Below are 16443 nucleotides of genomic sequence, written 5' to 3' on the forward strand. Positions count from 1 at the left end.
ATCCACTCGCTTACCTTCCGTTCCTGTGAGCGCGCGCGCCTGTGTGCGCGCGTTCACAGGAAATCTCGCGTCTCGCGAGATGACGCGTATATGCGTCTACGAGGAATGAATCAACCACCTTCCGGACGCGTCTGTGCGTTAGGCGGTCCGGAGGTGGTTAAATGCAAGCTACTGTGACACCAGATATGAGTGGTGGCACTGGGCACTGGCAGTAGTGGGCACAGTAGATGCTGTAGGCCTGACACACATGCTTGCAGGCAACTGCAATTAGATTACAGTGAAAAAAGTTGTTTTTTTTTAAATGCAAGCTACTGTGACACCAGATATGAGTGGTGGCACTGGGCACTGGCAGTAGTGGGCACAGTACACGCTGTAGGCCTGACACACACGCTGGCAGGCAACTGCAATTAGATTACAGAGAAAAAAAAAAAAGCAGACTGATGTACTAGCCCTAAAAAGGGCTTTTTGGGGTGCTGTCCTTACAGCAGATCAGATGAGTCTTTGAGGACTGGAGTGGACACTGAATACACTGGCCTAGCTATCGATTTTCCTATTAAATCAGCAGCAGCTGCTCTGTCCCTCCTCTCACTAAGACCTCCGTTGGTCCGTGATCCGTGACCGTTTTATCGTCCGTGGGTCTTCCTTGATTTTTGGAGGATCCACGGACATGAAAAAAATGTCGTTTTGGTGTCCGCCTGGCCGTGCGGAGCCAAACGGATCCATCCTGAATTACAATGCAAGTCAATGGGGACGGATCCGTTTGACGTTGACACAATATGGTGCAATTTCAAACGGATCCGTCCCCCATTGACTTTCAATGTAAAGTCAGGAGTTAATATATCATAGGATCAGAGTTTTCTCCAATCCGATGGTATATTTTAACTTGAAGCGTCCCCATCACCATGGGAACGCCTCTATGTTAGAATATACCATCGGATTTGAGTTACATCGTGAAACTCAAATCCGACAGTATATTCTAACACAGAGGCGTTCCCATAAGATGGGGACGCTTCTAGTTAGAATATACTGAGAACTGTGTACATGACTGCCCCCTGCTGCCTGGCAGCCCCTGATCTCTTACAGGGGGCTGTGATACGCACAATTAACCCTGATAGGAGGTGGGAGGGTCTGGGAGGGTATGCTGCTAATTGGCTGTAATGTGTCTGCTGACTGTGAGGTAGAGGGTCAAAGTTTGCTCAATGATGATGTATAGGGGGCGGACCGAACATAGCATACGTTCGCCCGCCTCGGCGAACAAGCGATGTTCGCCGGGAACTGTTCGCCGGCGAATAGTTCGGGACATCTCTAACCAATAGTTGGTATAGTGAGACAGAAATGTCCAGACATCCCAACCTGCAAAAACTCATTTCAGGGAGGTGCACTTCTCATTTCAGGGAGGTTTTCTTTTTTTTTTCTTTCACAAACTTTTTATTACATTTTCCAAACATATGCAGTATCTGCACACTTTGCTCTATGGTGTGGAGGACTGGGCTCATTACCCTGTCCCAAATTATCATATTTATGTATATGATTAAAGGGATTCTGTCACCACCTATAAGCCCTGTGAGCTAAACATCTGCTCATGTCCAGGGTAGCATTCTGATTTCTAAGGTGGCCTTATAAAAGCTATTTGTGGCTTTATTCTGCGGAAAAACAGGTTTTACTAACCTGTCAATCATTGAATTAAGGTGCCCAAGCAGGGGAGGTCTGTGGATGCATGGTGCCCGACCGCACGCATCGCCGTTCGTGCCCAGCGCCGCCTTCTACTCCTCAGTGCCGCCTCTCCCTCCTCCCGCTTTGAGATCCCGCGCGTGCGCACAGGCTCAGCCTGATGCGCCGTTGCGGACTGCTGGCATAGGCTTCTTCTTGCACTGTGCGCACGCGCCGAGAAGGGGACACTGTTACAGGTTGCCGGAAAGGTTTACTGCGAGTAAACTAGAGATGGGAAGTTCGGATCTTTCACATGAATCGGTTCATTTGAATCAGTTCATTCAAATGAACCGAATCATGAATCGAATCTTCGGTTTATTCGCTGAGCTGACAAGAAGCAAGTGAACCGAAGCTTAGGTTGCGCAATGCGCATGCGCGGATGCTTCAATTCACTTGCTGACTCGCTGAGTCGGCTCTTGGTCTGAGTCAGGAAGTTTATTCTTTAAAACCCTGTGTGTAATTATCTACCCCACTGTAGTAAAAAAACAAGCATCCAGGGGGTGAATTTAACACTGGGGTAAATAATATAATTAAAATGGAGGGTTAAATGTGTAAATGTATTTAAAAAAAATACATCTCTCTCAATAGTTCTATAGCTACTGAATGAGACAGAAGAAGAGATTCCTTTAACATATATATCTCCTTGAGAAGCCAATTTGACCCTAAAGGGTTAATTCAACCTGTAATCTAAACTCTGTATCATCTGTCACTTCTCTTATCTCTCTGCTCTGCTATCAGTAAACCTTTCGATATATTGTTTCACATGCAGGTGTCAGGGAGCCGCTATGAGACTTGAGATCCCTGAGTGTCTATCCCTGCACCAGATGTATCATCCAGCCTGAGCCCCTGTGATAAATCTGCTGCAGGTCTTCACAGCCTGGCTAAGCTTATGCCATCTATAACATTAGTAAATCTGTCCAGTTTTTCTTTCTTCTAATTTTAATGTAGGCTCTATGGTAAAGAGAAGGTGGTGGGTGAAGGAATGGGGTTTTTAAGGCAAAGGGAAGATTGCGGATAAAGGAATGACGTCTCAAAAGCTAAAGAGAGGGCTATGAACATAAAAGTGGAGGTTCTAGGGAAATAGAAAGGTTATGGATCTGAAAGAGGTTGTTTCACTTCAGCAAATGGCATTTGTCTTGTAGCTAGCACTTACTAATGTATTGGGATTGCCCATATTGCATCCTCTGCTGGCTGGATTCATTTTTCCATCGTATTATACACAGCTTGTTTCCAGGGGTTATGACCACTGTTGCAACACAGATACAAGGTGGCCAGGATGGGACCTGCTGCGCATGCGTGCTTATGTGCACTTTTTCATATAGTGTGCAAGCACGGCCACCACTGCTGGATTGCAGGGTGGTTGTAACCATGGAAACGAGCTTTGTATAATGTGATGGAAAAATGAATCAAGCCAGCAAAGGAGGCAATATGGAGAATCACAATACATTAGTAAGTGCCTTGTATTAACTTTCTCTACGTGATAAGTGTCATTTTCTGAAGTGAGACAACCTATTTAAGCTGCCCAGGCAGGGAGATGGGATAGATTTAATATCTATCCCATCTCCCTTTCGTCTTCTCCATACGCATAAACATTTGGCTCGGCCAAACATGTCTGTGTGTTCCATTCATAACTTGCAGGAGGAATAATAAAGGAATACCACATCACAAAGTCATAAGAATAGATGCCCCAGAATTATTACTTGGGGAATGCAAGTACAGACAAGTTAGGAGAGGTTAGAGGTCCTCTTTAGGCAAAGCTCTGGCTAAGAGAAAGAAGACTGGATGAGAGGTTCAGGAGAGTTTAAAGGGGGGTTCTGCAGAGAAAGGATACGTGTTTTAGACAGGTAAAGGCAGATTTTGGGGAGAGATGTAAGGGGGTTTGTGAAGAGAAGGAAATAAACTTTTAGAGAGGAGAAAACATGCCAACTTTGCAGCACCTTAATGATTGTTTGGGGATAAACAATAGCAGTAATGGCCGTTGGTCTCCCTACAGAGGGGATGATTGCTGCATGCAAATGCAGCTCTCCCCTCTGTTCAACAGTTTGTTCCTGATAATTGCTTGGGTATTGACCCATCTAAAAGGACTCCTATTCTCAGGTCTTACCATTGGAAGAATTGGAGATTCCGATTGTTTTGGCCAGAAGATGAGTGGAAGAACTCCACCTTTGAGACTGAAGGAGTGGCTCATACTTCAGATAGACAGTGGCAATTATCCTGGTCTCCGGTGGGAAAATCAGGAGAAAACAATGTTCAGAATTCCATGGAAGCATGCCTCCAAACATAACTACAAGGAGGAAGAAGATGCTGCCTTATTCAGGGTAAGACATGTACAAGCTTCAGAAGCATGCACCTCTACTACTGGCTGTGATCATTTGGCAGATATGTACATCCTATAATGACAACCCTTCATGCCGAGTGGTCTGCATTGACCTATAGTATAAAGTGTCTTCTTTGCTTTGAAAGGCCTGGGCTGTTCATAAGGGAAAGTTTCAAGATGGATCCATCAAGGAGGACCCTTCAGTTTGGAAGACAAGACTCCGGTGTGCTCTTAACAAAAGTCCAGACTTTAAGGAGGTCATGGAGAGCTGTCAAGACATTGGTGAACCCTACAAACTATATAGCATTGTGTCTGAACCTAAAGAGAAAACCTGTAAGTTTCTTTCGTGTTTTTGGTGAGGAACCCATGAGAGGTATCTAGAGTTTAGTCAATCAACTTAAAATAACACAAACAGTCCTTTAGGTATTATTTTTCGCCTATATTAAACTTTTTGGAACTAAATGTATTTTAGATGAGGGGTCCAAAGAAGCAACCAAGAACCGGCAGAAAGAAGTACCACCTAGGAAAACCATGGTAAAAGTATTTAAAGTTTACTTCTAATCATTACTTAAAGGGGTTATGCCATGATTGATGTAAAAAATGAAAATCAGACATCATATAGTACATGACAATACCTTTCTAACAAAGCTAGAACCAGCCCTGTACCTCTCATGGGTCCAGAGATCTCCACATTCACTGCTCCGATTTCTCTGCTAGAATACCTTTAGCCAGGCAGCTCACGGGAAGGGGAAGGGGGGGGAGGGGGTGTCCTTTCTGCTGCAGCTAACTTCCTGTAACTGCCACAGCTTCTAATAGAACATATGGCTCGTGGCAGTTGAAGACTCGTTTGACCAGCTCAGTGAGATGGACAAAAAAAATCCCAAAAAGAACAGACAGCAGGTGGCACTATACAGATACATTTCATTAAATACCTCAGTGGCCCTACAAAATTTTTAATTACATGCAATTACAAAAGTATTCAGATCCAGGTTCTGGTTTGAAAAATAGAATATGTTTTGTGACACAACCCCTTTAAAGGAGTTGTTTCCCTTAAGCAAATGGCATTTATAATGTTAAAAAAGTTAATACAAGGCACTTACTAATGTATTGTGATTGTCCATATTGACTCTTTTGCTGGCTTGATTCATTTTTCCATCACTTATATACTGCTCATATCCAGGGGTTACAACCACCCTGTAATCCAGCAGTGGTGGTTGTACTTGCACTCCATAGGAAAAAGCGCCAGCCTTTAATCCTGCAGTGGGGGTCATAACCCTTGGAAATAATACATTAGTAAGTGCCTTGTATTTACTTTCTGTACGTGATAAATGTCATTTTTCATACACTATAGGAAAAGGCTCTGACCTTTCTGGTGGCCGAGACCATGGGAGTGCGCATAGGCCGACATTTTTTCCTACAGGGTGTAAGCACGCCCACTGCTGATGAATTACAGGGTGGTCATAACCCCTGGATATGAGCAGTATATAATGTGATGGAAAAATGAATCAACTCAACAAAGGAGACAATATGGACAATCACCCATACATTAGTGAGTGGCTTGTATTAACTTTATCTACATGATAAATGCCATTTGCTGAAGTGAGACATCCCCTTTAAGTCATTCTTCACCTAACCTATTCAATGTACCACCTTCATTTTAAAGGGGTACATCACTTGCAGAACTGTCTCGTGGGGGAGAGAGGGGTCGGGGGTCTCACTATACACCATGCTCTGGCACTTGCATTTACTACATATTGGTGAGTTTTCCTGCCACGCTGTTCAGTCATGATGACATATCATAGACAGGATCACATCATTACCATATATTATTGGGCAGTGTAGTGAGGACCCGTTCCTTCACCCTGCTAGGCAGTTCTGCAAGTGGAAACAAGCAGTCCTGCTCACATTCAAGGGCAGATTGCTGGCGCCCATTTCAAATCATGACCAGAGAACTCCTTTAAAGGGGTTGACTCATCTGCCATAGAATATGAAAGTGTTGGATGGAGAAAAGGTGTCCTGGGACCTTCAAAGGTCTTCTTTTTTGCATGAAATATAGAACCAAAAAAGGGAGAAATGCATATACCAGCTCTTAACTCAGTATTATTTTTGAGTTATTATTGATCTCTTTTTTTCTTTAGTTCCATATCATGAGTAATTTATTCCTGTCCTTATTTCTCACCTATAGGTAGAAAATCAGCTGAAAAGTCCAAGCAGCCCATTGGAAGGAGGTGAGGCTGTGTTGAAAGGGACTATCTCACAAAAACAACCCCCATTTAGATAGAAAGCCTCCTAGGTCTACTCTACATTCTACAACCTACCTGCGATTTGGCCAAAATCAACAGGGAAATCCTCATTAGACTACACTTTATTTCCTCTTCAACTGCCAAATGAATGGCTGACCATAATGCATGGGAAGACTGAATCTACAACAGGGCATATGGACAGGGGTTTTCTTAATAAGACAACCCCTTTCATTGCCTTGAAAAGCAAATTTTTTTTGCATTACTCAGCAGGGGGGACAACACTCAAGATCTATTACATATTTTTTTTTAAACTCGTTTTTTTATTGAAGTTTAACAAGAAAGGCATGTTACATCAGAATAAATCAGGGGTACATCCCACGCAGGGGATACATTAATATCGTAGTACAACTCGAGAATCTTGCAACAGATCTGGAAAGAAATCTCATCTCAATCAGCATCAGGGACCAGTGGGGTTAATGAAATATTAGTCCAGGGCTCGAAGTCCTCATATTATCATACATCGGCCACAGAGTACATACAGTCGTGGCCTAAAGTTTTAAGAATTACATAAATATTGGAAATTGGAAAAGTTGCTGCTTAAGTTTTTATAATAGCAATTTGCATATACTCCAGAATGTTATGAAGAGTGATCAGATGAATTGCATAGTCCTTCTTTGTCATGAAAATTAACTTAATCCCCAAAAAATCTTTCCACTGCATTTCATTGCTGTCATTAAAGGACCTGCTGAGATCATTTCAGTAATCGTCTTGTTAATTCAGGTGAGAATGTTGACGAGCACAAGGCTGGAGATCATTATGTCAGGCTGATTGGGTTAAAATGGCAGACTTGACATGTTAAAAGGAGGGTGATGCTTGAAATCATTGTTCTTCCATTGTTAATCATGGTGACCTGCAAAGAAACGCGTGCAGCCATCATTGCGTTGCATAAAAATGGCTTCACAGGCAAGGATATTGTGGCTACTAAGATTGCACCTCAATCAACAATTTATAGGATCATCAAGAACTTCAAGGAAAGAGGTTCAATTCTTGTTAAGAAGGCTTCAGGGCGTCCAAGAAAGTCCAGCAAGCGCCAGGATCGTCTCCTAAAGAGGATTCAGCTGCGGGATCGGAGTGCCACCAGTGCAGAGCTTGCTCAGGAATGGCAGCAGGCAGGTGTGAGCGCATCTGCACGCACAGTGAGGCGAAGACTTTTGGAAGATGGCCTGGTGTCATAAAGGGCAGCAAAGAAGCCACTTCTCTCCAAAAAAAACATCAGGGACAGATTGATCTTCTGCAGAAAGTATGGTGAATGGACTGCTGAGGACTGGGGCAAAGGTATATTCTTCGATGAAGCCTCTTTCCGATTGTTTGGGGCATCTGGAAAAAGGCTTGTCCGGAGAAGAAAAGGTGAGCGCTACCATCAGTCCTGTGTCATGCCAACAGTAAAGCATCCTGAGACCATTCATGTGTGGGGTTGCTTCTCCTCCAAGGGAGTGGGCTCACTCACAATTTTGCCCAAAAGCACATCCATGAATAAAGAATGGTACCAAAACACCCTCCAACAGCAACTTCTTCCAACAATCCAACAACAGTTTGGTGAAGAACAATGCATTTTCCAGCCACAAAAGTGATAACTAAGTGGCTCGGGGACCAAAACGTTGACATTTTGGGTCCATGGCCTGGAAACTCCCCAGATCTTAATCCCATTGAGAACTTGTGGTCAATCCTCAAGAGGCGGGTGGACAAACAAAAACCCACTAATTCTGACAAACTCCAAGAAGTGATTATGAAAGAATGAGTTGCTATCAGCCAGGAATTGGCCCAGAATTTGATTGAGAGCATGCCCAGTTGAATTGCAGAGGTCCTGAAAAAGAAGGGCCAACACTGCAAATACTGACTCTTTGCATAAGGCCTCATGCACACGACCGTTGTGTGCATCCATGGCCGTTGTGCCGTTTTCCATTTTTTTTCGCGGACCCATTGACTTTCAATGGGTCCGTGGAAAAATCGGAAAATGCACTGTTTTGCAGACGCATCCGTGATCCATGTTTCCTGTCCGTCAAAAAAATATGACCTGTCCTATTTTTTTGACGGACAACGGTTCACGGACCCATTCAAGTCAATGGGTCCGTGAAAGAACACGGATGCACACAAGATTGGCATCCGCGTCCGTGATCCGTGGCCGTAGGTTACTTTCATACAGACGGATCTGAAGATCCGTCTGCATAAAAGCTTTTTCAGAGATGAGTTTTCACTTCGTGAAAACTCATATCCGACAGTATATTCTAACACAGAGGCGTTCCCATAGTGATGGGGACGCTTCTAGTTAGAATATACTACAAACTGTTTACATGACTGCCCCCTGCTGCCTGGCAGCACCCGATCTCTTACAGGGGGCTGTGATCCGCACAATTAACCCCTCAGGTGCTGCACCTGAGGGGTTAATTGTGCATATCATAGCCCCCTATAAGAGATCAGGGGCTGCCAGGCAGCAGGGGGCAGTCATGTACACAGTTCGTAGTATATTCTAACTAGAAGCGTCCCCATCACTATGGGAACGCCTCTGTGTTAGAATATACTGTCGGATATGAGTTTCACGATCTAACTCATATCCGACAGTATATTCTAACATAGAGGTGTTCCCATGGTGATGGGGACGCTTCAAGTTAAAATATACCATCGGATTGGAGAAAACTCCGATCCTATGGTATATTAACTCCTGACTTTACATTGAAAGTCAATGGGGGACGGATCCATTTGAAACTGCACCATATTGTGTCAACGACAAACGGATCCGTCCCCATTGACTTGCATTGTAATTCAGGACGGATCCGTTTGGCTCCGCACGGCCAGGCGGACACCAAAACAACTCTTTTTTCATGTCCGTGGATCCTCCAAAAATCAAGGAAGACCCACGGACGAAAAAACGGTCACGGATCATGGACCAACGGAACCCCATTTTGCGGACCGTGAAAAAATACGGTCGTGTGCATGAGGCCTAAATGTCATGTAATTGTCGATAAAAGCCTTTGAAACGTATGAAGTGCGTGTAATTATATTTCACTACATCACAGAAACAACTGAAACAAAGATCTAAAAGCAGTTTAGCAGCAAACTCTGTGAAAACTAATATTTTTGTCATTCTCAAAACTTTTGGCCACGACTGTACATGCATTATGCAATGTCAAAGGAGATGCACACCACTCACCCCATACCTTATTAAACTTTTGTGGGCATTTTCTATGAATAAAAACAACTTTTTCCATGCTAACAGAGTGATTGACCAATGACTTCCATTGACCTATTGTAGGTGCTCTATCAGCCATCCATCTCAGAGCTATGGCTTTCCTAGCAAAGAATAGAGTTTCACTTAAAAAAAATCCTGTGGTGATGACCCCAGACCTCCTCATCTAGTATTCCAAGAACAAAACTTTTAGGACATAACGGCACTGCAGTTGGAACCATAGTAGACAGCACTTCTGTTACTGTTTTCCAGAAGTTTTTTTTAAATCTGTACAGTCCCACATGAGGTGCCAGAAATCGGCACCATCCTGAAGGCATCTATGACATCTATTGTGTGTTAATCTGCCCATTTTGTGTAGCCTGGTAGGCGTGAGATAACTTCTGTGCAAGATCTATTACATTTTATCAAGTGTTTTCTTTCTGTATATTTGATCTGTTACTTTGGTTCCTGCCCAGGGATTTTTTCTTCACCAATCATCTTAAGGACCCAAAACGTTGATCATAAAGGTGCTGATATTTCAGAGAAAACCATTATCCTCCCACCATCATCTTCTTCATCATCAGGTGAGACATGTTAGTGATGTCAACAGAGTATGTATCTCATGGGTTTCCAATGGGTATTCCTTATCAGAGATGGCCAGTTCACCGTGTTCGCCTGCGAACACATGCGAGCTGCCATCTTAATTGACAAGTCTGGCGAGGCACAGGTAAGTCCTTACCTGTGCCTGTGCGCGAGCCGCTCTGAAATGAAATGCGGTCTCCGGGTGCAGGCAGTTCCGAGAACAGCACGATGAAGGCCCCCGGAGGCTGTTCTCTGAACTGCCTGCTCCCGGTGACCGCATTTCATTTCAGACCGTCTCGCGCACAGGCACAGGTAAGGAAGGACTTACCTGTGCCTCGCCAGACTTGTCAATTAAGATGGCAGCTCGTCACACGGCAAACTGGCCATCACTGTTCCTTATATATAGACGAAGGTGCAGCAGTTGCACTTGGGCCCTAGTGCCTAAGGGAACCTAAAGGCCTCTTAGAAGATTTGTCCCAGACATGGAAGCTTCGAGTTACGGTGCTGTACATAGACCCCTCTAAGGCTACATGCACACAACATTTTTTTTTAACGGCTATCGCACGTCCATTTTAAGACCAATGATAGTCTATGGGGTTATTCACACAACAGTTTTTTTGACAGTTAGTGAAAAACGGACGTAAAAAATCTTGTCCGTTTTTCACTGACCGACAGCCCCCATACAATTGCATGGGTCCGTTTTTAATGTCCATTTCTGAGAAAGGCATCAGTGAAAAAAAAAAGTCTGTTGAAAAATGGACAGTTTATTCGTTTTTAACTGACTTTTTTTCTCACTGTCGTGTGCATGTAGCCTAAGGATTTAGATGGGGGTTTTGTAAAACCAACCTCTCACCATGTCCTTGTTTAATTGCCACAGATTACTGGCTGCACGTCCGCTTGTACTACCAGGGCAAGCTGGTGACTGAAGTCACCACACAGACAGCTGAGGGGTGCCGAATTATTCCTCTCTCATCATCTGAACAAGAATACAACCTGAGTTCGCCGCACCCTTTAGAGGATATCCCTTTGCCTCCTCCCCAGAAGCTGTCTGGCATTCTGTCCCTAGAGAAGCAGATGGTTGTCAATAAATTATTGTTGCACCTGGATAAAGGGGTGTTGCTTTGGGTGGCACCTGAAGGGGTCTTCATAAAGCGTCAATGTCAAGTACGTGTCTACTGGAGTGGCCCACTGGCTCCAAACAATGACCAACCCAATAAGCTTGAGAGAGAGAAGACCTGTAAGGTGTTGGACACGGAACGCTTCTTGCATGGTAAGAGGAGAAAACAGAGATACAGTCTTGTGAAAAAATTAGGACACCCTTTGAAAGCATGTGGTTTTTTGTAACATTTTTAATAAATGGTTATTTCATCTCCGTTTCAACAATACAGAGAGATTAAAGTAATCCGACTAAACAAAGAAAACTGAAGAAAAGTCTTTTCAAGATCTTCTGTAAATGTCATTCTACAAAAATGCCTATTCTAACTGAGGAAAAAGATAGGACACCCTTGCCCCTAATAGCGAGTGTTACCTCCTTTGGCTGAAATAACTGCAGTGAGACGGTTCTTGTAGCCATCTACCAGTCTTCGACATCGGTCTGAGGAAATTTTACCCCACTCCTTAATGCAGAACTTTTTCAGCTGTGAGATGTTTGAGGGGTTTCTTGCACGTACAGCCCTTTTCAAGTCACCCCACAGCATCTCAATGGGATTCAAATCTGGACTTTGACTTGGCCATTCCAGGACTCTCCATTTCTTCTTTTTCAGCCAATCTTTGGTTGATTTACTAGTATGTTTTGGGTCATTGTCATGTTGCATGGTCCAGTTCCGCTTCAGCTTTAATTTTCTAACTGATGGTCTCACATGTTCTTCAAGCACCTTCTGATACACAGTAGAATTCATCGTGGATTCTATGATGGTGAGCTGACCAGGTCCTGCTGCAGCAAAGCAGCCCCAAACCATGACACTTCCACCTCCATGCTTCACAGTTGGTATGAGGTTCTTTTCTTGGAATGCTGTGTTTGGTTTACGCCAAACATGTCCTCTGCTGTTGTGTCCAAATAATTCAATTTTGGACTCATCTGTCCAAAGAACATTATTCCAGAAGTCCTGGTCTTTGTCAACTTTATCGCTGGCAAATGTCAGTCTGGCCTCGATGTTTCTCTTGGAAAGCAAAGGTTTCCTCCTTGCACACCTCCCATGCAAGTTAAACTTGTACAGTCTCTTTCTGATTGTAGAGGCATGTACTTCTACATCAACAGTAGCCAGAGCCTGCTGTAGTTCTCGAGATGACACTTTAGGGTTTTTGGATACCTCTTTTAGCATCTTGCGGTCTGCTCTTGGGGTGAACTTGCTGGGGCGACCAGTCCTGGGCATGTTGGCAGTTGTTTTGAAAGCCCTCCACTTGTAGACTATCTTCCGGACAGTGGAATGGCTGATTTCAAAATCTTTTGAGATCTTTTTAAATCCCTTCCCAGACTCATAGGCTGCTACAATCTTTTTTCTGAAGTCCTCTGACAGCTCTTTTGCTCTCACCATGGTGCTCACTCTCACTTCAACAGTCAGGAGCACACCAAACTAAATGTCTGAGGTTTAAATAGGGCAAGCCTCATTCAACATGCAGAGTAACGATCTACTAATTATGTGCACCTGGTGTGATATACCTGTGTGAGATCTGAGCCAATTTAAGAGGGAATACATGTGAGGGTGTCCTATCTTTTTCCTCAGTTAGAATAGGCATTTTTGTAGAATGACATTTACAGAAGATCTTGAAAAGACTTTTCTTCAGTTTTCTTTGTTTAGTTGGATTACTTTAATCTCTCTGTATTGTTGAAACGGAGATGAAATAACCATTTATTAAAAATGTTACAAAAAACCACATGCTTTCAAAGGGTGTCCTAATTTTTTCACATAACTGTAGCTGGCTTCAACCATCATGTGGTGTTTGAGCACCATGTCTTATGTCTTCTACTCAAATCACACCCAGAGCTTTAGAACATAAGCATATAAAATCGGCACAAATACCATGGGCAACTTAAAGGGGTTGTCCAAGATGCTTAAAAATCTCAGACAAGCCCTCGAATATCCTGGAATAAATAATGATGTTACACTGCACTTTTCTCAGCACTATTCTCTGGTCTGGTCCTTCTGCTGCTACTTGTGTAAAAATGCCAGTATATGGCACTTGCCCGCTGCAGCCAATCACTGTCCTTAGTGGTCTAACGCTGAGAACAGTGGTTGGCTGCAGCAGTCCTGTGCCATACACCTGCACATTAGTGTTGGTAAAGAAGTAGCGGCATGAGGAGAGGAACAGCGCTGCAGAGAATGAGGCTGGAGACAGGGGTGGGTATACATATTTTTTATTTATTTATTTTAGGCTATTGGAGAGGCTGTGATTTTTACTTATCTCGGACAACCCCTTTAACTGCACTGGACAAACACGCAAGCAATGTTGTTAAGCCATGACAGGCATTGTCAGTATGTACAACCAGTTGCTAGGATTGTCTATAAGGATTACCCGATGCCAAAAACTCTGTCCCACATTCTGCAGCCCCTGAATACACATATACACTGTGCCAACAGATGCAGCCCCCATCCATCCCTTCACTGATGGGGTTCTAACGCCCAAAACAGTTCACTACACTTGTAAGCGTAGTCCTTATGGGTTGGCAATTAACATCTGCCTTGCACTTAGGTCCCCATATGAGGAAGGGGCAGTGAGTAGGGCAGACACAGCAGATTTAAAGAGGACTTTTCACAATTTTTGATTTTTTTAAAGTCAGTACCTGGCACTCTAGGGCATGTTTACTATATGCGATAGGGCAATTTTTTAATATTTTTTTTTAGATACGCTGTTCCATTCCCCCGCTGTGCCCCCAGTTCCATTGCACCGCTGTGCCCCCATCAGTACAGGGAGGAGGAGACAGCCGTGTTTCTCAGGGGGCGTCTCCGTCTCCCTGGCTGTGAGCTGTCCAATCACAGCCAGGGAGAAACACACACACGGCCGTCTCCTCCTCCCTGTACCGATGCTATTGATTAGCATGCAGGGTGCCAAAACAGAACTGGGGGCACAGCGGTGCAATGGAACAGCGTATCTAAAAAAAAAAGTTGCCCTATCACATGTAGTAAATATGCCCTAGAGTGCCAGGTACTGACTTTGAAAAGTCAAAACCGGTGAAAGGTCCTCTTTAATCAGAACACGTGGTTACTCAGAATAAAGACAACTAGTGTGGATGTTACAGTCGCTCTCTCCCAGGGTACAGCCTATTAGTTACTACAACAGTTCTTTACATAGCCAGAACGCGTGGCAGTTACACTTCTTGGCAGTGCCATTATACTTGGTGGTTACTGTAACAAACAAACAGTCTCTTGTAACTCTGCTTATAAGGCCCTATTCACACAACCGTATTTTTGGTCCGCATTTTTTGTGGTTTGGATGTGGACCCATTCATTAGAACTAGCCCACAAAAAATGGTGTCTGTATGTCCGTTCTGTTACAATGGAGCCGCAAAAAAAAAAACGGATGCAACATGGACTTCATCTGTATTTTTTGCGGAACGCAGAATACATATGGTCATGTGAATGCACCCTAAGGCCTCATGCACACGACCGTTGTGTGCATCCTCGTCCGTGGTTCCGTTTTCCGTTTTTTTTCACGGACCCATTGACTTTGAATGGGTCCGTGGAAAAATCGGAAAATGCACCGTTTGGCAGCCGCATCCGTGATCCGTGTCCGTGATCCGTGTCCGTTTTTTCCTATTATTTCAATGGCAAACTTGACTTATATTTTTTTTTCATTTTTCATGTCCGTGGATCCTCCAAAAATCAAGGAAGACCCACGGACAAAAAAACGGTCACGGATCATGGACCAACGGAACCCCGTTTTGCCGACCGTGAAAAAATACTGTCGTGTGCAGGAGGCCTAACACTGCACGTATGTCAGGAAGCACTCCACTTAGCAGGACTCACTTCATACCTAGGAACTGAGGAGAGTTGTCATACAGTAGGCCACAGATTCATCAGTTCCTTTCACTCAGACGTGGCTCACCCACAATCGCTTCCTGGGCCACTATCGGGCAGTACAAAATGACCCACATTATCATGCAGTCCAGAGTCAGATGAGGTGTATTGTTTGGGATACCTCACTCCAATTTCGACCAGCACCTCTCACTACTCACTAACCGATCACCATGTGCGGTTTGCGGTCCGCAAAACGCACGCGGTCGTGTGAATGCAACCTAATATAACTTCTTCCCTCTTAATGTGAGGCCAAACTAAATGTGCTCCCATATGTGCCCAGTACCGCTCTTTCACACAAATATTACATGGATCACATTTACAGTTTGCATGTGTGTATATATAACGCTGATTACTTGTGATTAACGTATGAAGATTATTGATCTGTACAGTGTACTACTGTATTTATCATCAGCTAAATATGACAGTGATCAATTATATACTGTGCAAATAGGCATTGGGTGCACTGACAGCCCACAGCAGTTTCGTTTCTCTTACAAGCTGAGCACATTAGGAGAAAATCCTATTGCTGTTTCTTTTATCTCTAGCCACCACATCCACTGTTCTTCCACTTGTCCCCAGGCTGCTCCCTGCTGGGTTAATGTTTGTACATATCATTCCTCCTCGTTGTGCACTATATGATATGCAGAGTATATACAAGGCACTTTACAGCAGCATTGCCTCCTTGTGGTGCACTATACGATATGCAGAGTATATACAAGGCACTTTACAGCAGCATTGCCTCCTTGTGGTGCACTATACGATATGCAGAGTATATACAAGGGACTTTACAGCAGCATTGCCTCCTTGTGGTGCACTATACGATATGCACAGTATATACAAGGCACTTTACAGCAGCATTTCCTCCTTGTGGTGCACTATACGATATGCACTGTATATACAAGGCACTTTACAGCAGCATTGCTTACTTGTGGTGCACTATACGATATGCACAGTATATACCCGGCACTTTACAGCAGCATTGCCTCCTTGTGGTGCACTATATGATATGCATAGTATATACAAGGCACTTTACAGCAGCATTGCCTCCTTGTGGTGCACTATACGATATGCAGAGTATATACCAGGCACTTTACAGCAGCATTGCCTCCTTGTGGTGCACTATACGATATGCACAGTATATACCAGGCACTTTACAGCAGCATTACCTCCTTGTGGTGCACTATAAGATATGCAGAGTATATACAAGGGACTTTACAGCAGCATTGCTTACTTGTGGTGCACTATAAGATATGCAGAGTATATACAAGGCACTTTACAGCAGCATTGCCTCCTTGTGGTGCACTATACGATATGCAGAGTATATACAAGGCACTTTACAGCAGCATTGCCTCC

At 43.9% G+C, this 16443-nt stretch overlaps 1 protein-coding gene across 3 annotated transcripts in view; it reads left to right on the forward strand.

Moving 5' to 3' along the window:
* The window catches only part of LOC121003376 (interferon regulatory factor 4-like), a 31360-nt gene that overhangs the window by 11645 nt on the left and 3272 nt on the right, over positions 1-16443 (forward strand). The window contains exons 2-7 of one of the 3 annotated variants that reach the window (XM_040435160.1): positions 3808-4028; positions 4174-4360; positions 4500-4567; positions 6213-6255; positions 9970-10077; positions 10953-11345. In XM_040435160.1, the coding sequence (XP_040291094.1) occupies positions 3855-4028; positions 4174-4360; positions 4500-4567; positions 6213-6255; positions 9970-10077; positions 10953-11345 (973 nt within the window). In that variant the 5' untranslated portion in view covers positions 3808-3854. Of the gene's footprint in view, positions 1-3807; positions 4029-4173; positions 4361-4499; positions 4568-6212; positions 6256-9969; positions 10078-10952; positions 11346-16443 lie in introns of those variants that run through there. The other 2 variants (XM_040435161.1, XM_040435163.1) reach the window with 2 other exon arrangements.

Source organism: Bufo bufo, chromosome 6 (assembly GCF_905171765.1).
Source record: "Bufo bufo chromosome 6, aBufBuf1.1, whole genome shotgun sequence".
Lineage (NCBI taxonomy): Eukaryota > Metazoa > Chordata > Amphibia > Anura > Bufonidae > Bufo > Bufo bufo.